We start from the raw sequence: 24,683 nt of genomic DNA on the forward strand, positions 1-24,683 counted from the left end.
TTAAGGAAAACTCCCGCAGGTTTTGAAAACACGTCTCAAAATATCACAACTCTCAAGACCTGGAACAACCAAAGGTGGTCGCAGAGCGTACTGTGCGTTTAATATGTTGTGTCAAACACTCAATGATTTTTTTACATGGAATTTCCTTCGTAAACTCGTCAGTACCTTATAGCTCTGCGAGCGAATAGCGATGCTTCGTGGTGCTTGTATGAAACTTAAAAAAGATGAATTCTCTAAAGGTATATGAATAATTCTTTTTTAATACATATTTTAGGGCACTCTGATTAAGTCCTCTTAACACACACGTTGATAAGAACCGTAATCTCGTTTATATGATTATGCTTAATGCACATTTTCCAGATGTTAATAGATCAGGTATTAATAAAAATTGCTTCAGCATAACAAGAGCGCCCTATTTTAGAGGAAAAAGAAAAATAGGAAATGGGGTTCAAGGTACGAGTGGTTGTTAACATTTGTAGTTCGATATACAATATAAAAATCGATTTTCTCACTGCCGCTACAACTTTAAGACGCAAGGAAAATACCTTTCTCATCCAGAATAATGTCTGCTCCTACGTTTGGAATAAAACTTTTCGTGCCAGCAAAACAAGCGTGGAATTAAAAGTATCTGTACCAAAAAGATCCTTTACAGATCCGAAATAACGACTTGAGAGCACATTCAACCAACTTATTTTGTCGAACAACAACCGTGTATGCAACAAATTCAATTTTTTACTTTTCATGCTGATGCGTTATCAGTCATGATCCTACACAACGACACATTTTACCCTCTTTGATGAAACTGAGAAGAAAAAGCAAAAAAAAAAAGTAGGCGAGACAGTTCAAGAAGGTATATCTTCCGTAGAAACTATACGTGAGCTTGCATTAAAAACAAAACAAAACGATAGACTCTCCCTGAAAACAAAATATACTGTAAGTGAAACGCAGGACTCAAATCCTGCTGGTGCAAATTGAAAGATTAGAAAACATTTAACGAAATGAATCCCTCAGCAACCTCCAGATCATACACAGTACGTAGTAAATAATATAATGGGTTTTCTAATTTTCTTCTTAGGACAGTAGGACTTATTTGAACACGGTCCTTGTAACTACCCCACCTTCACTCTGCCATGTATGAAGTAGTCTTACCAATGTTTTAGGCCAAGGAGGTATTGTAGGCAAGTGGGTATAGGGCTCAACTGGGTTTCTAACTGGCTTAACGTGCACTGACTGTGGCTGTTCATCCTAACCTAATTTTCCTGTTCCAGCCCATGGGAATAGTGGAATCAATTTAGCTTTCCTTCAGGAACTTCAGCCTTGATTGACACATTGGCTATCAATCAGATGCTTGTGATGTAATTAAGGCAGGCACCCGTCTAGCTGGGGGAGACAGGACCCACTACTGATCAGTCCTATAGCAGGTAGGGGAGAATTCATATTGAGACATGGAACTCCGAAGGCAGTGAAACTTATACCCATTAGTAAGAACTAAATTATGCCCATCCTGAAATGTTTAAACATTCACTACGCAAGGAACGTTTTCCAGCACGTCGCCCAGATCGATCAATTTCTAAGTCAATGTTTGCTTTGTGGATTTTTTGCAAGACGTTTCAATTACATTTTTAAGTCTTCCTGATTCTCATTTCTCTTTTAAGTTCACTGCCACGTCATAACTAAAACTGATGATCCCAACACATGAAGGTAGATTTCTTTTGCAGCTGAGGGTAATGTATTCCACTAACACTGGAATACATTAAATAACTAAAACCACTCACTTCCACATCAGCATTATAATGTACTGAGCTTTAATTGAACTGATGAAGCCTATACAAATGAAATACATAAAGTGTTCATAATCTAAATCTACATCAAAAAGTTACACCTGTACAAAACTGTTGCTATGGTTTAACTACTGTTGCCTTACACTGTTTGCTTTAAAAGTTGAGTGGGTAATAAAGGTATTTATTAACTATACATCCAACACTTCTTCCCTTTAGGGCATCTCAGTTGGATTAGAGATATTTCCTTTGCACTACTGTGCTTTATGGAAATAATCATTTGAAAGTGTTTTACTTCATTTTCAAATACACTGATCTGTATTTCTTAGACACTCTACAAAAAAAACGTGGTAGGTAAGAGTAGAAAGCAAAAATGCTTTTCTGACTGCAAAGATTTGTGTTTTAAAATCCAAAAAACAGCTTTGTAAAATAGCAAAAACTATACAAGACTCCCCACGTTCTCCCCAACACATCACAATTTCACTAAAATGCTATTCCCAAGAATACAACCTTGTGCGCTCAATTGTATTAATCCTGACAAGTTCATGGGTCAGTATTAGATGAAAATCCTTCAAGACAATGCTTTGGGTTCATTGACATTTGAAGCTTTCATACCATCCTAACACAGAGTTGAAGATTTCTGCTTTACAAACGTAGGGAACTCAAGCAGACAGAGATTTGCTGCTTCACTGAGATATGATCATGAAAAGGTTCTTTCATCAGCTATACTGAAACTCCCCAAAATTAAAATACTGTTTTATACTTCAGGAAAAAAGTGAGTTTTGGGAACTATATTTTTCAAACACAGGGACTAAATCACTCCTTTTTTTTTTTGCTCCAGATGTTATGATAATAATTGAACTTCAGTGAAACAACATGAAAATTCACAACAGTCTAATTTAATTTGCACTTCAGTTACGCCTCATTTTTATCATGTTAAAACACACAACACAGATACTGTTTCATAAACAGGTCACCTTATTTCAGTGATTAGGACCTTAAAGTTGTCTTTTGTGTTTAGAAAAAAAGCAGTCCTGATAAAAAACTACAAGTTGAAGACTCTGAATTCCACCTATGGTGAGGTAACGTAATTACCACGAGTTCAAAAACAATGTCTTTCTCCATCTGCAATATTTGGACTCCTACTCCGGCTTGGCAGGTTCTCAGTTCTTTCTTCTGATTTCAACCCAGAAACCTTTGTTTTACAAAAGGCAGATCTGCTTCTCACAAAGACTGACATCAGTGCCATTTTGACAATCACAGCATGGCCACTGGCAGACACAGAAATGTAAAATACAAAATGAACCTGTACAACCACAACATTTACATAAAGATGTGAGTATTAAACCAGAAATCTGGCATAAATAACCATGAAAAAAACAGCAGGTCATCCTCGTAGTAGTTATCTCACAAGTAGGACAAAGAATAGCCTAATGATATTTTACAAAGTGTGATGACATAACTGACAAAGCAAGGGTTCCACAAAATATATCTAATAAAAACTCTCAGACAGTAGTAAAAAATACTGGAATACAAAAAAATCCATCCTAAATATCAATCTTTCTACAAAACAAAAGATTGGATTGCTAAAATTATAATTAACTGTGCTTTGTCAGTGCCAGCAGCCACATTGAGAAATGAAGCCTATATGCCGTACAGATTGGTGACTGCTGAAGAGAGTAGGATTGTATAACCAATTCTGCCTTAAAAAGATCTTACATTTCACAATAAAAATAAAAATAAAAATGGTTTTCATAGTAGCACTTCTTGCGGTCCTTCTGTTTCCAAATGCACACAGTACAAAAGATCAAAGGGTTCTAAAAGGGCTGCAGAAACACCAGTTCCTTGATGTAAATTTCCCCCTTGAAACCGTCATCGTTTGTATCTCCGAGTCTGCTTGTGGTAAGGAGCAGTCCGTTTTTTATCTGTGGGTTTATTGTACAGATATGGTGAGGGTCCTGTGTAGTTGTCATCCGGGTTGTTTTCCATCATTTGCAGCTTGGCCTCAATAGCTTTTATTTTTGCATTAACGCTGCAGAGGAGGGGGAAAAAATAAAAGGCAAGTAAAAAAAAAAATCCATTAGAGAGAAGATCTTTAATCTCAGTGCACCTCACTTTTTAGGTAACTACTGACGCCCAACATGTACATTTCACATACATTAGGGCTAAAAAGATTGGCATTTTTACTATAACTCAATAACTCAAAGATTTGAACTAAGAATGACTTCTCCCTTTTGAAATATTGCACACGTCCATCGGGCTAAAGAGAGGGGCAATACAGAAGAATGTGCCTTCCACACCGCCCTTAAATTGGTTGCTGGCAAACAGCATGTGCAAATCAATGCCGTATCCTATGAGGTTAAGCCAACAGGCGATCTGTTAATTATCCACCAGCCACGCTCCATTGCTGTTTTGCCCAGCTGGAAGCTTCTGCCACTGCTCCACGGTGTTAAAGACGCCTTGGTAATCAAGCAATGTTGAGCCACTTCTGCACCGCCACTTGGACACTGCAGATATCACCGAAGTTCTGATCTTGGAGGAGCTTGGTTACTCAGGTCAAGCAGGTGAAAGTCCGACGGTGAATGATCGGCACTACGAAGGGCTTGAGTTGAACAGCTACTCAAAGCACGACACAGCAGTCCACACCGGTTGTGGGCACAGCTACACGTTGCCGGCTGATGTCCTTCACCCCCCAAGAGATCCAAGTGGCAGTGCAGGAGCAACTCAAGGAACAGCCACTTCTTCCAGTTCAGGTTTGGTAGAGAGCCACGGGCCTCTCCTGGGCAGGCAATAGGTGCAGGGGAGGGTACACCCTGGATGGGACGCCAGTCCATCACAGCTGACATCTAGGGCCAATTTCCAAGAACCCAATTAATCTACCAGCATTTTTCTGGAGCACCCAGAGGAAGCCCATGTGAATATGGTGGGAACATGCAAACTCCACACGGACAGCACCACAGGTTTGGAACTGACCCCAGTGCAAGGCAGCAGTGCTAACTACCAAACCACTATACCACCCCTCAGGAAGCAACCAATCTGTTATTACTTTATTACAAGGGTGTCTTTCACTGGACTGACGTACTGTATATATATTCAATGGGAACTATGTTGAAAAAAGTCACCTTTGTTAATTGAATGACCATCTTCTTATTCAAATTATTTCTTCAGCAAATCACTTAATGAAAGGTACATTCACTGTGTTCGATTGCTGTTATAGATATTTTCTTGATACAAGATGCATCCCTACCTCAAGGTAGTTGGGCTCTCTTCAGTGCTTGATGATGGCTCTAGGCTGATTGGAAGAGCTTTTTCATTTCTGTATGGATCAAACCTCTGTCACAAAACAATCAAAGAGAAAAAGGAGTATTATCAAAGACTAGCAAATACAAACTGGAGATTTTCTGGATGTAGCTATAAATAGTATAAAACCTTTCACTCTGAAATTAAAAACATATTGCTAATGAGCAGTGCATATAGTCCTAGCTGGCAATTAATCTTATTTAAAAAAAAAAAAACTTTGGAATGTAGTTGTTTGCACTATGTTTGGCCAAAAAGTCATTATGTCGAAGACATATGGAAGAGGCCACAATTTTAACTGCGTAGTTTGGTTTTATTTGTTTTCTTCCCCACTTGAAAACATTTCTGCTGGGATCTTATATCTTTCAATACTTTAAAAAAAACCTTTGGCAATTTTTTCCTCTGATGAGAATGATGATAAATGATGTTATTTGCTGGGTTTAAAACGGTATCCATGTTATTGGTTTGATTCCACCCTGTTGTTATTGCACCATAATGTGAAGTCTTTAAAATCACAGCAAATTAATTTGAATGCCTCTCAGTAAAAACATATAGAAATTCTAAGTAGTTTTTGTCCTTAGAATTTTTAATGGAATAATTAGCAAGATGAACAAAGCATCCCAGATCTGCAGCATCGATAGTCTGAAAAGAGCAGGGTGTAATTGTTAATGTAATTCAAGTTAACTCAAATGGAATTGACAATCTATGCAATGATACAAGGTATACGAGACACCATATGCTCATGCCAAATAATCCAAACAGTGAAACCGCGACCATTAGTAACTGAGTAATTGCTTGTCATCCTCAAAACTCTTGTCCACGCCTGCCAGTTGCTAAAACTTCATTAATCAGTGCTAATGATGCCCGTTTTCAAAACACATTTCATTACAAATGCCATGCGGTTGCATCACTGGGTTTACCATACAATGTTTTATTAAATCCCATTACTAGATCTCTTGGAAAAAAAAAAGGGGGCAGTCCTTTTCTAACTCTGTGGGCCTCCCAAAATACCATCCCTGTGTTCTGCTTCCTCTGAGATGTTTTTTCTGGCAGGCGTTCAAACTTGTTTTTCAGCAGCGCTATGGAAATAGCTCTCGGCTGTTAACTTTTCCAATCCTGCGCCGTATCTCGCAGGTCCTGGTTTAGACACGGTGAAGTTTGTGGTCAGACTACAAAGGCTTTGTGTCAAAATTATAAATACACTCCAAACAATGACCCTCTTAAACATACCAAATCCTTCCTTCTGCCGGTGGAGAAATTAATTGGAAAAGCATGTTTTCTGAGTTAAATAAGCTGAACTATTGAAACATTTAAATTTGTATAATACTTCTTTTTTTTCTCCCCTGCCACCACTCTCTCTCCCCTGCCCAACATTTATTTGTCAGGATTAAAGTTTATAAGTTGTCATCACCCATTGAAAGGGTAGCTTATGAGATGTTGGACAAATGAGGATACTGTACATTTACATCGCTTGCAAATACCAGTCAAATATTGCCAGTCTTTTCTTAAGTAAACACACAGCAAAAAGAAAGCCATAATTTAGTGCAGTTAAAGGTGAAGGTATCGCTTTTTGCAAAAGACAGTACATTCTGCTCTCTAACAGGAGACTGCATATGCAATTTCTACAGCAGTGTGCATTAATGTCATGCTAGTGACATATGCCATTTAATAAACACAAAATCATAAGAAAAGTGAAATCGAAGCAAGTATAAACATTCTTCACTAAATATGTATAAACAATGGAAAGCTTTTGATATTTAAAAAGCCTATTTGTGGGAAATCTTGACTGAGGACGTGATAAGGCAAGGTTTTACAATTTAAAAAACAAAGTCACCTGAACAGTCATCTACAAAAGGTTCTGTGACAATATAAGGTCCGTGGGCTACAGGAAAACTGGAAAATCTGCAGTCAACGGTAAGAGTCGTTTCATGGTTATTAGTGTAACAAATGAATGCCGAACAAGTTTTAGACCAAGAGGCTGAAAGTACAAGTCTTAGCAATTCGTCCTGCATTTCGTCAAAGGAAAATGCCGACGTCAAAAACACAGTATCAGGACCATTATTCAATTAATTTAAAAGCTCTACTCTAAAGAGTCCTGATGAAATAGTTTACTGATTTGAGCTCTTGATCCCATGATAAAATATCAAGACCTTGAAAATTCTTCAGCAACATACATGTATATTCCAGTCACTAAAAGTAAAGTGATTTTATTTTTTATAATATCTGACTGATTTTGTAACGTTACTGATTGAACGAAGAAACATAAAACCTAAAACCTAAAACATGGGTCCAGCTATATAATCATTTCAAATGACAAATGACCTGCTAGAACTAGGAACCACAGAGGCAAGACTGGTGAAGAATCCCCTTTGAGGAATGGGTGTACTGTCAATGGAACTAAAATAGTCGTTCAAGTAATGTGTCCAAGAAACAAGGCTGTCTCTCACAGCTGTCTCTGCTCTGCAACGTACAGTACATCTACGGTCTTAGTGTCCCCACAGAGTGCGACTTGAGAGATCAAATTCAAGAAAATATGTGTAGCTAAAATGTGTTGGAGGCACACAGTTCTGGGGATTATCCAGGTTTCTTTTACATTATGTGAACGGAGAGTAGAAATTTCCTCTCGCTTAGGATGCTAGTCTGCTGTAGGATAGCTCACCAGCAAGATAGGTACACAGTAATATAGCAAGGTTGAAGGCGATAATCCTGCTTGCTCACATGTACAGCAGTTTCCACACTGGAGACTGGAACAAATTGGACTCTAATACGGGGTTCAGAGCTACAGCCTTAGTTGCACACAGCCTCGGTGAAACTGTACTGAGAAATATTTCACCACCATGTCCACTCAAGCATTTTCCAAAAGATTTCATCAATGAAAAACAGAAAAGAAGGGCTGCACTAGTCACTGAGTCACTTCAAAAGCATGCGAAGGGTCCTGCAGACGGCTGCGTCACCTTTGAGGATTCAGCTTGATCTTGGATGATGCATTCAAGAGCTCTTGTGAGGCACTTCCTTTCCAGACTCAATAGCCGTCTACGGGAGTAAATCCTAAACCTTTGCAGTTTGGGGTTGTTGTTTTTCAAATCGCTGTACTTACACATTTTTCTGCCCATACAATTACGAAAAAAAAACAACAACAATAAGCTGATAAACTTTCCTGTTACAACACTGTTATTTTTAGCCCTCGTTAGCAGCTCACTCTCTCAATGCACGGGGTTTCGAAAGGAGACGGCCATGAATGAAAGCTAATGCTGGTTTGTTGTTGTCACCAAGTCTCATGCATTAACCTTGAACTCCTCTTTGCAGCGTGCTCCCTTTGGGAACAACCACAGGAGATGGATTATTACATCCCATCCAGGATATCCTCACTTTGCACCGAGACCGCCTATTCTTAGAGGCTGGGGTTGTTACTGGAATGACAGATCTCAGTATTCGCTGCCCACCTCAATACTAGAATAAATAATTCAAATGGGTTCCCCAAAGTTTGACTATTTTTCACAGGGCAATTTTCTTGTCTTCCTAACTCACACTAAAGTCAGCAATCATTTGCTTGGGTAGACTTCAAAAGGTTTATAGAGAGGCATCTTTATTCACGAGACAAATCTTACTGTTTTTTTCCCCCAGACTTGTGAGGGCAACCAACTATTCTAAACTAGATGCAGCTCGTTCAGACATCCTTAGATCTTGACTTACACTAAACTGTGTATCAGTATATATCATTTATTTTAGGTTCGTTGCACTAGCTGGCTGAGGATTTCAGAGTAAAACTGAAATGACTGCTGTTCACGTTTAAGGGCTTGAATGGTTTGGCTCCTCACTACATTAGTGAACTGGTAACTCCCTATAATATAAACCTACTGTACACTTTGGTCAATGGCTTTCCTTCTGTTCCCAAAACAAGGATCCAAACACGGAGAGATCTTGCTTTCTCCTAGCCCATATTAGATCTAATAAGGCATACTATACCTTCACATCTTAATACCACATTATATAGTATTTAATGCTGCTTAATGTGTAAAACTATCCTGACTATTTTATTTTTATATAGCTTTACAGCAGAATAATCTTTGACAGAGTAAGATGGACTGCTAAAACATAAAAGCTACTGGCTTCATTTTAAATGACACTATCACCCAGCCAGCCCTGGCAAAACCTGTTGGCTACTACAGCAGAATATTTTGATTTCACTCCCTGTCGTAACATTAGGCTTGTAAAAAAAAAAAAGGGAAAAGAAAAATACAGCCAGTAACTCCATTGCAATCATATCTGAACTTACACATAATTGATTTCATACATAATTTGAGTTAAGTGACCCAACTCACACTCCCGGACATTAAACCCTTAATCACTATGAAAGGAGAATTAAAGGCTACACATGCAGTTCGACGTTTGATGGAATATAAGCTCAGTGTGACAAGAGTACAAAGCTAAAAACAAAGATTAATGCCTGTCATCTGTTTGTGACCCATTGTTCAATTTGTTCAACTTAATTATCTTGTTTAATTCTGAGGAGTGCTTTTGAAGGACATTCACATTGTACTGGTAAAATGCCATTCACAGTGGACATTGCTGTTTTTTTTTTTACTTTCAGTAAAGAAGAAGGATTTCGACAGTTTTTCCCCCGGTCCAAAAAATTGTTTTAAAGGGAAGGTGAGCCAAAACGTTCTGTCCCTTGTTTTGAGATACATTTTACATTAAAAAAAGATCTGCCAACACTTGTGCGTCATGTAACTGAGGATCTGCGTTGTCTGCATACTCAGCTCTTCCTAGAGCTTATGCATAGTAGATTGAGCATCTGAAAAAAAATAATTGTAAAAAAATCCAATTTTCTATCATTTGGAGAGCCAGGCTGCTCCAGACCTGCAGACTGTGTGAAGGGGCAGCAGTGTGCTGAGAAACTGCACCTGCTGTTTGCGAAATAAACAAGACCCTCCAGGTTGCCTTTACTGACTTTTCTGAAAAGAAGAAGAGAAAAAATGCCATTCCTGGCAGGCCTGAGTTTGTAAAAAAAAAAGAAAGAATGGTGCCTTTTCCCAAACATTTCTACGTTCTCCCCCGACCTTTATAAACCCCACGTATTGAAATGCGAAAGGAGTTTGTTTTTGTAAAGCTCCTTGAGAAATATTTACTTTGACTTGCGCGTGTGCCCAACGAACCACCAGCTTCTTCGACAGGGCCAGCTTGCCGTTTAAACGCTGAATGGCTCGTTCTGCTTCCTGGAAAGGAAAATAAAGCATAAACGCAAAAACATCAGTTGCTGCACGTTACACTTCTTTCACCGAAGCTGAGAGTCTGTCAATTCACGCAAGGGCTCAAGATGGTATGAGGATGAGCAAGATCGCAGAACGAAACCATATCATTCACAGAGCACAATCACACTGTTCTGAAGCATGATAACTGGAGCCGTAAACGCAAATCGGGGTATAAAGAAGACAAATATTACAGCTCAGTGGCAAACTAAGCAAATCACAGAAAATAATTCTCTCTCATAACTGATATAATGTATAGTACCAACTATAATGCGAGAAGGTACAGGAAATGAGATTTTAGAACTACCCAGCTCAAAAACCTGAATAGAGTTTACTGTACCATTGTTTGGGAGTTTCAGTACATCCCTGAAATTTTGTAACATGCAGACTTACCACCTTAAAGGTTGCATGTTCTGCAATGCAGTCCCACTACACATTTAGAAATCTAATCTATTTATCTCATTAATAAAAATATTAGAAGTCTAATATTGGAGGACTCTGGATTTCCATGATATTTGGAATTAACAAGGGCCGTACAAATAAGCACAAAATATTTGTAGGTGAATTCATCCAACAGCTGCCTTTTCTCTTACACTTTATGCGTTGCTTTTGAATTGTGGCAAAGAATTAAAAAAAAAAAGGCAATAGGTTTGCCTTCTTATTTTTAAACTTAGCATTTACAGATTTTCTTTTCGGTCAACACCCACCCAACTGGGAATTGCCTATTTACAGCTCAAGGCAACAAGCCCTGTTGTTATAGCCAGACAGGGAGAATGAGGAAGAACAGACAGGCTTCTCTGAGCTGCCGGCTCATGGAGCTATTCATCTTTGGACACGTTACAAGCTCTACGGAGACGTGAGGGAGGTCATGCAGGAAGCTGCAGGCATTGCTAATTCACTGGAATCTACGCGGTGGCCAGCTTGTGCCAGCTCACAACATCTAGATCATAGACCTCAGCCTGTACTCTGAACAGCTGGCTTTGATTGGTGGAGCCTCTCCACACCTACCTTGTCAAGTTAAAATCACTACTGATTTTGACAGAACATGGCTGAAGCTGACGTACCTGACTCTACGCTCCTTACCTTAGATATTCCAAGACGTGACAGCACTAGTTGTTTTGCGATGTGCACCAAGTTCGTATTCCCTGATTTTTATGGGAGCATGAAGCTCTTGCAAAACTTCAAGAACAAAACGGAATGCATTTTGGTGCTCCATATTCAAGGAGATTCTGTTTTACTGGACCTTGAGGACGCTGTAAATAATTTCATTAGCCGGAGTGCAACAAGAGGAGACACATTCTCCTTAACAACAGCATGAAGCCTTCATTAGTGGTAAGGAATATTTTACTATTTCTTACCATTAGGGAAGGTGATGAGGGTTGTAGAGAAATGTATTGCTAATGTGAATACATTTTAAAACAACTACCTCCCAGTTATTCTGAAAACGTGGCTCCAATTTGTTCAACTGTGATCAAGCAGGTCTCCCTAGGCTTTCAGTGAGGACAGCGAGGGGCAGGCAGCTCCTCAAGTCGTGCTTTGCAACGGAGCTCATAAGGTGGCAAATTACAAATAGCTCTGCAGGCGGGATGGCAGAGGAACATTCTGTATGTCTCCCTCCCAAGCAGATACAGCTGGGGATTCCAGAATGGGCGGGTATAAAAAGAACTGACAATACCACAATTGAAAAAAAAACAACACATTTTCCACTGATTCCTACAGCTCTTGCAAAGACAAAAAGAATTACCACCAGCATAGCTGGAAAATATTGAAAAAATATTTTCATGCTCTCCTGGGGTTGCTCAGTGCTATAGAACTAGAAGACACTCACCTCTTTTGTCTCGAAATTCACAAAGCAGTAGCCCCTGGGCTGCCCCTCCAGTGGTCCAGATTTATGGAACAGAAAGTCAAACTGCTTCACTTTACCAAACTTCTCCAGCAGTTTCACAAGGTGGTACCTGGGAAAGAGAAAAAGGTTGGGCTCGTTAAAACCCGGTTGGTTTTGCTTCATAGTTAGAGCTTGACGAATGTCCTTTCTTTCACGCTTCTTCAACCACATTCGAGGAGTTCTCCCACCTATTCCCCAAACCTTTAAGTAATAGAACAATTTCACACCACTGTTAAAAATCTTCCTACTTAGGGTTACCGCAGGTGCCGCAGCTACGTATTTATCACCTGATGATTTAATAATTAATAATAATTGCTTACACTTATAAAGCCCTTTTCTGGACACTCCACTCAAAGCGCTTTACAGGTAATGTGGAATCCCACTACCACCACCAATGTGCAGCCCCCACCTGGATGATGCGACAGCAGCCAGAGTGCGCCAGAACGCTCACCACACACCAGGTCTCAGTGGGGAGGAGAGCAGAGTAATGAAGTCAATTCATAGATGGGGATTATGAGGAGGCCATGATTAGTAAGGGCCAATGGGAAATTTGGCCAGGACACTGGGGTTACACCCCTATTCTTTTCGGGAAATGCCCTGGGATTTTTAATGACCACAGAGAGTCAGGACCTCGGTTTTACATCTCATCCGAAGGACGGCGCCTGTTTACAGTATAGTGTCCCTGTCACTATACTGGGGCATTGGGAAAAACTAAGGTTGCTGCTGGAAGAGGTGTTAGTGGGGCCAGCAGGGGGCGCTCACCCTGCGGCTCATGTGGGTCCTAATGCCCCAGTGTGGTCATTAACAATCCCAGGGTGTTTCTCGAAAAGAGTAGGGGTGTACCCCGGTGTCCTGGCCAAATTTCCCATTAGCCCTTACCAATCATGGCCTACTGATAATCCCTATCTATGAATTGGCTTCATTACTCTGCTCTCCTCCCCACTAAGAGCTGGTGTGTGGTGAGCGTTCTGGCGCACTATGGCTGCCGTCGCATCATCCATGTGGGGCTGCACATTGGTGGTGGTGGAGGGGATCCCCATTACCTGTAAAGCACTTTGAGTGGAGTGTCCAGAAAAGCGCTATATAAGTGTAAGCAATTATTATTATTATTATTATTATTATTATTATTATTATGAGTTAAAATAAGCTTGGACAAAACTCAACTCAGGCCATTATCAGCCAGGGTTTTCCCCTTTGGAAAACGAAGCTCATCTATATTAAGGCTTTGGAACTATGCAGGAATCTCATTTTATTTGTATTCCTATACTTCCCAAATACACAGGTGTTCATTTACAACTGATTGACCATAATGATCTGGAGAACCATCGAAATTGCTGACTGTCCAGCTACATGCAAATTCAATCTTAAAAAAGAAAATGTCATCTTTTAATTTAATATGTTCGAGGAATATCTCCATGTATACAAACAAGGGAACACTTGACATTGAAAACACAAGCAATGAAACAGGATACTCCCAGAAAGATTCGAATACGTCTGTTTAGCCAGTACCATTTACAGTCGTTATTTTTTTCTGTTAAAAAGGAACTGTTTAAGAAAGAATGCACATGTTGCTTTCCAAAAGATTGCTTTGGAAATACCATTGTGCTTGAGGTATTACTTAATGTCCTTACAATGGGCTGGGGTTATACAATTCTATGCACAGATCCTATTTTAGATAAATCATCTCTATTTATAGGTCTTGCTTTTCAGGGGCTATTTTTAAGTCATACCATAATATATACATTTGAAACCTGTAAAAAAAAACCCACAAAACTGTATATAATAATGCCTATTTGCAAGCACAAAACACAAAATTTGAAAATAAGTAAAATGAGGACCCTTCAGCCCCAATTCCTAAATTATTATTCCTTCTTATCTGAATTCAGCCTTATGATGCCGTTTTGCAGATACGTTAGATTAAAAGTAATCAGCTGTGACTGCCATTCCACTGTCTCACGAAACAGCAGACTTTGCTCTTTCATGGACGTGGCTCAGAAAATAAACTGACATGTAGAAACATTTTTTTGCCCTTCATTTGTGGGATGCACTCTGCTTCTCAAAACATAGTTTTAGGCGTAATCTTAAAACCAAGACATCACCTCAGATGACACAAGCTGAAGCCTGAAATCAGCTACCCCAGTGCAGAGCCTCAGGACATTCTAAACTAACATGCAGTACCAACAACTTAGCTTAGTGTTTCTGAACAGAACTCCAGCAGGCTTTTTCAGGATCTGCAATACCGCTTCGAACTGCCGGTAGTCATTTCCACCTCCTGTTCTGCGGCGTCTTAAGATGATGAGCACAAGCAAATGGGATCAAACTTGCTTTTTATTCTGCAATCCGTTATATTTGGTTGGAACCTTCTCTGTGGCAGCCAGATTCAAGGGTCTTTTCTCTGCTCTTGGCAGGAAAAACACCTAGCTACCGTTGCAAATCTGCATCCTCTCAAGAAAAAAGAATTATGAGTCTGCTGAATAATGCAGTACATTTCAGAATAATAAACAGCCGTCAATGAACACTAACCTGTATTCCGCTTTTCCAAATGACATACTATGTCCAGATTATTTAACTGGGGTTATTTTTAACACTGGTGAGGTGTGTACTACTGCAGAAGTGGGGCCTAAACATTATATTAATGTCTTCCCTTTTGTTTCCCCAGAGCTTTTACTGAAGAGAGTTTCCCACTTTTCCCAGCCTCCACCCCTCAAGGTTGGACTGAAAGCATTTCCTTGACCATTAAAAGATTTCAAACTTGATAGCGCCTGAAAAAAAAGAAACCACTTCGCGCTTTAGAAAGAGGACAATGCGGTGCTCAAGGGGGCAATTTCGCAGATGAACTATGAAAAAAAGAGACAGCGAGTTAAGTCCTGGCCTCAAGACTATAAGCTGAGCTGTAACATTGTCGGCTGAAGCCAAGAGGGATTGAAGTACGTTTGCCAAAGTCAAGATCGCTCAGTTCCCAAAGCCCCTCTCTTGTTTTCAATTCTGCTCAAACACCAACCTCCAGGTCACAATCAAAGTCACAACAAGTCCCGTGGCAGAGCTAGGTCCCCGAAGCAGAGGGAGTGACCACCTTTTGCGGCCTCTTAAGACCAGGCTGTTCTGATTGCACCTTCAGATCTTACCATTCAACTCAACATTGCCGAATTTATAATATAACATCACTTTATTAACCCTTTACAATTTCTTGCATTAGGAATGATCTTTTCGCATACCCCAGCTTGCTCTCCATGAGACACACAGATAGGGAGAGAGCCTGGGGGTCAGAGCGCAGGGTCGGCCATTGTACAGCACCCCTGGAGCAGTTGGGGTGAAGGGTTTTGCTCAGGAGCCCAACGGAGTAGGATTCCTCTGCCGGCTGCGGGATTTGAACCGGCAACCTCCCAGCCACAGGCGCAGATCCTGAGCCACAGAGCCACCGCTCCGCCCACACTGCTTTTCACTTATAGCCGATGCTGCCTTTTTCAGCCTACAGTCCACCCTGACAAAGGCAGTAATTTCTACAACCTTGCAATGCAACTTCGCACTCAGCCCTTGACCAAACTCTCCTCGACAGGGAGGAAATGATGAATTAGAACAAGACGTTGCGCCGTTTTCCGAATGAAAAGCAAGTGCAACACGAATAAACACATCGGTACGTGTTTTCAAGCTTTCAAACCCACAGAGAAGGGAGGCGGCGAGAACAGGACAAAGAAATGAAATCGTGATGCTGGAAAGACATCATCAGCGGAATCAACATGCCATCGAGCATCCATGCTATTCAACTGCAAGGGATTTGCTTAAAATCGCTTCTGTAAACCAACTGTCTAAACCCAAGAGACCAAAGCTGAAAACCCTTTTATTACATCTACTGTTGATACAATTAGGCAAAGCAGAGCTGTAATTTCATTGTCATTAAACAATTTTATTATTCGATTTTTTTTAAATATGATTATGAATACATTCTATGTATACATTACTTATATTATTAATATGCCATTACAGCATATTTATATATTATAAAAATATTAATTATATTATTGGATATTATAATTATACCATCATTATATAATATAGCAGTGTATTATATACAATATATTATTATATTACTTATCCTACCAGTTTAAAAACGGTTTATAATTGGAAAAGTCGGACTGAGATTTTCATTCTATGAAGGCTACAAACAATCAAACATTTTAAGGCTGAGGTTCATAATGTTTCCAACTGTGACTGTACAGTATGTGAAAACACAGTAATTACTCCAGTGAAGGAAGTATTGAGCTGTAGATGGTGAGGACAAACTGTGGAGCAGGTCACCTGTTCTGTTAATGGTACTGATATAAAAAGCCATATCCAACCTAACCTGGAACATACCACACAGATGGCTTAAATTTATTGGCTATTCTGTACAATTTTCTACTTGTTCAGAACATTTGATGTTTTGGGTCAACTGTTATTAAGCCAAAAATTACTGGCCTTACCATTTCCTGGTAATGCTGCTAGCCTAATCTGGTGCAATTTCCCCCTCTAACTTTCATATTCGCAAGAGAAATCTCTGAGGCCTCATTCAAATAGCTAGCTTTTGCATTTTGCAGTTCCCAAGCTTTAACTATTCTATTTCTCTTATTTGAACAGCTCGATAGGGTCTTTCAGGAATTCCAACAGAACCACTAACATGCATAACAATAATGGCCATATATAAATGAAAAAGACATGTACTAAAATATGGAAAAAAGCCAGTCAAAGCTGATGTGCTTGTTGTTTCAGGTGAGACACACCTGAATCTTTGCTTGCATTCAGTGTCTAATCTTGGATAATCACCAACAGGGTCTTCAGAACTTTTATACACAAGTGATGGATGGTACAGAGAGGTAGCTAATGATCTGGAGTTCTGATTGGAAAGTTCTGAGACGAGGTTGCCATTCTGGACCCTAGTGTTCCATTCTTCTTTTGCCAAGATGCTTTACCCTGGTTTCTCCAGTCCACCCAAAGGTTTAAGATACAAGCATTGTTGTATAGGTACAAGCATTGGGGGTAAGCCAATACTACCCATTCAACCCTTCATTCAGATGAAGCTAAGCAGATGTGAGCCTGGTCAGTAGCTCGATGGGAGACCTGGGAAAAAACAGGTTGCTGCTGGAAGTGGTGTTAGTGGGGTCAGTAGGGGGCGCTCACCCTGCAGTCTGTGTGGGTCCTAATGCCCTAGTATAGTGACAGGGACACTATACTGTAAAAAAAAAAAAAGAAGAAGGGCGCTATCCTCCAGATGAGACGCAACACCGAGTGGTCATTAAAACTCCCAGGGTGTTTCTCAAAAAGAATAGGGGTGTTACCCCGGCACCCTGGCCAAATTTCCCATTGGCCTTTACCAATCATGGCCTCCCAGTAATCCCCATCTTTGAACTGGTTTCATCACTTTGTTATCTTCCCCACCGAGAGCTGGGGTACTCTGGCTGCCGTTGCATCATCCAGGTGGGGTTGCACATTGGTTGTAGGAGTGGGATTCCCAATTACCTGTAAAGCGCTTTGAGTGGAGTGTCCAGAAAAGCGCTATATAAGTGTAAGGAATTATTATTATTATTATTATTATTATTATTATTATTGACCCATTAGCATCCCATCTGGGGGTAGTCATGGACACTCAACCCACCTAACTCTACACAAAACTGGAATGAACTCCAGCCTGGCGACCCACCAGGAGTGAGTCCGAACTCGCTTGGGGGTAATAAAACTGGATCCTTCCCAAGTTTGGGAAAGGAGCATATGGGTATAAAGATTAGCGCACTTAATCGGTAACTTGAAGAGGTGTTTGCCAGTACCTGAAGTGCAAGAAAAGTTCCACTTTGGAATCCAACCTGCGTTCGGGGGAAGCCGAGAAGCTGGCTGCGGCGTTCTGTTTTCAAAACCCCACAGGAGGCAGCGAGCAGCGTGTTTACAAACCGCTGTCGGGGAACGAGGTGGCCACTGAGGAGGCCTGGCAGGGCCTGCAGGCCACGTCCTGTCATCCGATGTGAACGTGAGTCCGAACCCCGGCCGTCCGAGCTCTCCCCTGCTTCCTTTTCCCCTGACCTTCCGCCTGGCACCCCCAGCCCTATTCACAACCTGACTCGCGGCTTCTCTCACACAATGTACCGCCAGGGCCCCGTGGCAATAAAAAAACAGGCTTGGACACATGCTAAATCTATCAACAAGGAAAATACTACCCCGAGGAGCGTCAAAGGGTCAAAGTGTCACAACCTTATTACTGCTGTCTCTTCTATTGTGTGATCACCACATAGATATGTTGTTATACAACTGTACTAGCAGAGGGAAGCCGCAGGGTGAAGGGAACACTTTTGTTCTTTGTAATCACCTCGCAAGGCATGTGGCCACATCGTTGTTTTGGACTTGAAGAATAGGAAGAGAACTAGAAGGTCAACAAATAGAGTATCTTTTGTAAGCTCAGAAAGCCTGCATGCGTTTCTATGAAACTTGTTATAGTCTCCAGTGTGGTTTCAGATGGAACCCCTCCCCGCCTCTTTGAAAGGTATCGACAAACTGACATTTCAACTCAGTGCTTCAGACTTTCTTGATAACCACCCGTTTCTGGAGTCCTGTAAACCACAACAATGAAGGTTATGAGGAGCCCATGACAGGGCTTAGGATGACCGTACTTTAGGCAACTTTGATCTCCCAAAAGCTTTCCCAAAGATCTTTCCTGAGGGGTCTAACCACAAGACAATAATGAACCATTAAGCTTTTGTAGACTGCATTACAATCCAAAACAGTATTGCGATTTGAGTAAAACAAGGCAGTAATAAAAAAAGTGGGGCTTTTTGTTTTCCGTCTCAAATTTGTAATCCAAGGCTCCCTTTGCACAGTTGTCACCAGAATTCAATATAATAAAAAAATATGTATTGCTTTCTGGGCTTATGGACATTTTTATTTTATAGGGTTATTGTGGACCCTGTACTTATCACTGTACTCTCCACACTTTCGACCAGTATTTTGTCTTGCCATTTAACTATGGGCAAAACTAGACAATACACAACACTTATACTGGGAAACAGCAAGACTAAAATAAAATGCAAGTTAGGTTCTAACGCTCTGGGTTCAATTGACTGTTAACTGTGAGGAATTGACAAGGAAAAAACAATCAACAGTTAAGATATTAAGGGAAAAGAACCCCACACTGTTTTGTCATTTTTAGTGCTCTTTAAGTGGTTTTAACTGGAAAATAGAATAATTTACTATTACATTTAAAGGGATGTTACATATTTGAAATCTCTAAAAGAGCCCCCATTTAGTAGAAAAAACACTTACTGGAAGATGAATATGTTACACTTATTAAAAATATGATGGGTAGCAATATACTGCAACCAGGCTGATTTTTATCCAACAAAAAAAAACTACATTTAACGTTATATAAACTAAACACACTTCTCATATTTTCTCAAGGTCTCTTTTTCTCTGCTACTTGTTTTAATTAAAGTATGAATAAGCCTGTATAACAAACTCTGAATCACATAATGGAACATAATTGTAAAATTTATGTTATATTTAGTGATAGATTATTGATTTAAACCCAGTGGATTTATTTCCATGCAATGTAGAATTCTGAATTTTAATTCCAAATTTTAACCAATCCAACTTGAATTTTAGCCAGAGTAAAAAAGGCTAAATAGTTCAATGGTCTTGAAACCCGGTCTGTAATATCTCACACTCTTCCCCTACATCAAAGAGATCTCTCTTTACTAGGTGGTAAAGGAGAAAACAGCAACCACTAGGTGATTAATCATCACAAGATTGAATGCTAAAGCCTCTTCCTGTTTCACTCCGGCTTTTCCTTCCCACTTATGTAATGTTAAAGAAGGAAATTAATCTCAGTGTATATCATTGTTCAAATGTGTCACAAATCAGGCCACTTGAAAAGAGCCAGAGATCTGGCCCAGTCTGGAACAGTCAGTGCTGTCAGCTCATTACTTTAAGAAAGAGGGCACCTCAAGTCTGTTCTCAACTTAAATCTTCCATGTCAGAATCCACTAAACCTTGAACACCTAATGCAAAGTTTTATTATGTATATACCTTACCTGCAATTACGTTCAGCTGTAAGCAGGTGATTAGCAAGGGTTACATAATAAAGCATGCGAGCAGAGGTCCCTAACCCTGTGCAGAAAATATTTTTGGAGGGTTAACCTAGTGACCCATATACCCGCTCTCACCTGATTAGCATTCCTTTGAGGCCTTCCAAATCAAAAAGCCCTCAATACGGTACACACTGCCTTCCTTCACTCCGCACAAGTGTCCTTTTTACCAAGTCTCTGCAATGCTGTTTTCACATTAAACATCACATTTTTTTCCCCCCAATAAAAAAATTAAACGTGTTCAGAGCAGATTCACCGATTTGTAATACTATCCACCCTCACCATCTGCTTATGAAGCAGGTATACAGGGATCACTTGGGGCTCAACTAATAAACCCTCTTGCTTGGAGCACACATCCAGATAGCACTCTTTCAAGCCTGGGCCCTGTCCCTAGCCAGCTGTGCCCGGGACACCTTGAGTGGGAGTCTACAACTGGCTTATGAGGGTGAGACTTGGGTCCTAATGCTTTTGCAAACACGTTTCAAATATCTTAACACTGTACGGTATTCGCCCCTGGCTATCAAGGAGAGACTTGAGAATTACAACCAAAATGATTATAATCTTTTCAACTCAATCAGTTTTAGTTGTGTGTGATTGATGATCAGATTTGAGGGGGACTGTCCTGAAGTGGTTAAAAGGATCATGAAAAGGCAGGTGTGGCTAAATCTACTGGTCCTTCACAGGTCTTGAACCGCTTACTTTGCATGTACTCGATTATGCATTGGTACTTAAGAAGGTGGACTACTGGAATCTGGACCTTACACTGCTATGTAGTGAATACATAGTAGAATACTGACATCTTTGAAATGATGCTTTCTGAATCTAATAAGATCTGGGTTTTTCTTCAACATGTCTTGTTTTTATTTACAAAAATGCCTTGGCATGAAGGATGCAATATTAGAATGAATGGGCATTGTACTGTAAAATGATATTTTTTTGTAGTGGTATGATTGGCAGGCCATAACTTGTTGAACAATAGTGAATATAACAGTAAAACGATTTGAACCCACACCTCATTGGTTGGGGGAGCTTTCTGCCCATAGATCAGTGTCCTTTTACTTGCCATTAGCAGCCATATCACCCTGCAACTCACAACTGGCAACCCACTGAAGCTCAGCAGGTGTGAGCCTGGTCAGTACCTGGATGGGAGACCTCCTGGGAAAAACTAAGGTTGCTGCTGGAAGAGGTGTTAGTGGGGCCAGCAGGGGGTGCTCACCCTGCGGTCCATGTGGGTCCTAATGCCCCAGTATAGTGATGGGGACACTATACTGTAAACAGGTGCCGTCCTTAGGACGAGATGTAAAACCGAGGGCCTGACTCTCTGTGGTCATTATAAATCCCAGGGCGTTTCTCGAAAAGAGTAGGTGTGTAACCCCGGCATCCTGGCCAAATTTCCCATTGGCCCTTACCAATCATGGCCTCCTAATAATCCCCCTCTATGAATTGGCTACATTACTCTGCTCTCCTCCCCACTGATAGATGATGTGTGGTGAGCATTCTGGCGCACTATGGCTGCCGTCGCATCATCCAGGTGGGGCTGCACATTGGTGGTGGTGGAGGAGAGTCCCTATTACAAGTAAAGCGCTTTGAGAGGAGTGTCCAGAAAAGCGCTATATAAGTGTAAGCAATTATTATTATTATTATTATTATTATTATGTGAGCTAAACACCTCCTCCAATTGACGTCCCCTGTGAGATACTGCAGAGCATACAGGATGTAATATTACAAATGACCCAACAGTGCATGACTAGGTTGATCGCATTTTCCCGAGCTGAAAACAAGGCACCTGGGTCTTTTTTCCAAATCTGGAAAATTAGGCAAAATGTCAATTTGGGGAAAAAAGATGGGTAGCCCAGAAAATGACTTAAATATTTAACCGTCCTCAGAAAAATGTCATGTACAATCATCCTATCCAAGTCATCATCTGCCCTGTGCTGGGACAAAGGTTGCAGTGATATGATTAACAATTAAGAATTCTAAGTTGGGAAAGTCTAGAAAGAAGTAACTGACAGATTGTTTTTTTCTACAAAAAAGGTCAATTTAGCATAAGAAATCGCTCCCAGTAAAGCTCTAATAAAAGAAAGTGCTCTAATGGAACTGATGACATGGGCTGGGCACTCAGCCTGCTTGTAAAACACCCAGAAAAATGATTTGGCGGACAAATATTTGGAAATTTCTAAATAATTAGAGTTTCAGCTCCAGAACGTTACAAAAAAATAAATGGCACAGAATCTGGAAAGAAACCCAGATGTAAGTAATAGCGATATTGTTTGCTTTAGGAGCAGTCTTTAATGGCAAACTGGAACACAAAATTTCAAAAACTGGAAAATAATTTTGAAAACCTAGCCTGATACAACATTGCCTTAAATTGGACATGAACAGTGACAGGGATCTATTACGTTCTTTAAGTATATGCATATAACCTCTGAACATAGATTTCACCATTTTTTAGGTCTTCTAGGCTTAAAGAATAAACTTTTAATGTTAACATTTTAATGGACTCATTTTCACTTTCAGATCATAACCTCTGATTTGCACAGCACCAATCTTACATTTGTTTTACAACGGCAACCCAAAACCTGTCAAATATTCCCAGCTACGTGACACGTGTCAGCATGTGACTGCCAGACTAACAAGGAAAAATACAGATCGTTTCATGGAAATGTACAACTTAAAAAAAAAAACAGAATACACAACCAGAAAACCACAAATGTGTCTTGTTAATTTACTTAGAATGCCTTCTTCAAGTCAATGTTAACTAAAATGCAAACAAATGCAATCGAATGAATAAACAAAAGTAGGTTGCTGCCTTTTACATTATTTTTAAATCACACATTTCATTAAAGAAAATGAAAAATGTATTCTACTTATTATATTATTTCTGATAATCAAGAATGAAGCCATGCTAACAGAAACACTATGTAAAATGTATTTTTTAAGATTAAATTCCATTTACTTGCTTATGGTAAACTGCATTCATCCGTTGAAATATATATATATAATTATATATGAATTAGATGGGAAGTCTTTGATACCCTTTTGCATGCCATGTATATTTTTTATATTTCAAAACCAACATTAGAATCATCTAGTCATTGTTTGAGGTAGTATTACATTTAAAGAATGCAGGATGTCAGTAATTGTAAAACACATATTTCTGAGAGGTCTGAAGAAACAGATTATCCCCATTTGTTTCAACTATAATATGAAACCATATGTTCCACTAAGCACCTGGTCATACCCTAGGTAGGATATAAACCACACAGTGACTGTCAATGTGAAAGGGGCTATCGATTACATAAAGCCATTTGATCACTTCATACCCAAAATAACTCTCTTTCTCCACAGAGAGAAAAGTAAACTTTACAATAAAACCACAATTTTCCCCCTCACTGTAGCAGTTTATTATTAACAACCTTATCTGCTCACGATCAAAGTTTTTAGAGAACACAACCAATGCATCTTAACCAGGAGTCTCTGAATGTTTTGTTTTACACCAACTGCGTGTCCAAGTCTTTACCATCAGGACGATTCAGGTTTCAACATGTCTAACGGTCCTGAGACTAATCAGGAACTGTGATCAGTTTCATGGCTTTTAAAGTTGCAGGGCTGTACATATACACCAGCCAAAATTATTCAGATAGACCGCAGACATTTTCAATGGCACAAGTATCACGTAGGTTAACACATCCTAAACAGATGATAACTCGCACAAATTACACCTGACCATTTCCCCCCTAGAACTGTTAATTGGGGAACGTTTGTCGGTTTTCATTACTTGACACATTTTCAAACAAAGGGAGGTTACTATGATAGTCTTTAGGAACTTACTCAGTAATTTTCGGGTCAATGTTGCCAATCCAAAGACGGTGTCCCTCCTGAGATGTGCTTTCTGAAAGGATAGAAGCATTCTCCAAGTGGAGTGTTTCAACTCTAGACGCCATAGGTACCTGCGTTTGAACATACAAAATATGGAAAATATAGAGAACTCAAACGTAACTGAAAAAAGAATACAGACTAAATATACACCGTACTTCCGTTTAGCGTTCTTTATTCATGACTGAATGCACAACTGACAATTTCCACGAACTCAAAGTTATCTTAACATGAATTTCTATCATTCAAAACACGAATATCATGCCACACCTGTCAATGGGTAAAGTAGGTTAAAACTTGAACAATAATTACCGGCTTCTGTGAAGTCACCTTTTAAAGGCAAATCGGTACTCCACCGATCCTGCTGTTCGATACCAGAATCGCGTTTTAAAGCAAAACAACCTATGACAAAGTATGTTTCCCCCGAATCTGATTATCATAAAGTCTCAAACTACAAAACAGCAACACAGACGCCGTTTAATGACGTTTACCACAG

General features: G+C 39.9%; 1 protein-coding gene across 1 annotated transcript; it reads right to left on the minus strand.

Annotated features, from left to right (window-relative positions):
• Positions 1-2,657: 2,657 nt before the first annotated feature.
• Positions 2,658-24,672, minus strand: rbm18 (RNA binding motif protein 18). Its single transcript, XM_069183267.1, has 6 exons — positions 24,500-24,672; positions 24,143-24,261; positions 12,153-12,279; positions 10,205-10,291; positions 5,026-5,111; positions 2,658-3,810 (listed from the first exon to the last, which is right to left on the minus strand). The coding sequence occupies exons 2-6, from the start codon at positions 24,253-24,255 to the stop codon at positions 3,651-3,653; spliced, it is 573 nt and encodes a 190-aa protein (XP_069039368.1). The 5' UTR covers positions 24,256-24,261; positions 24,500-24,672; the 3' UTR covers positions 2,658-3,650.
• Positions 24,673-24,683: the final 11 nt, after the last annotated feature.

Source organism: Lepisosteus oculatus, chromosome 24, assembly GCF_040954835.1.
Source record: "Lepisosteus oculatus isolate fLepOcu1 chromosome 24, fLepOcu1.hap2, whole genome shotgun sequence".
Lineage (NCBI taxonomy): Eukaryota > Metazoa > Chordata > Actinopteri > Semionotiformes > Lepisosteidae > Lepisosteus > Lepisosteus oculatus.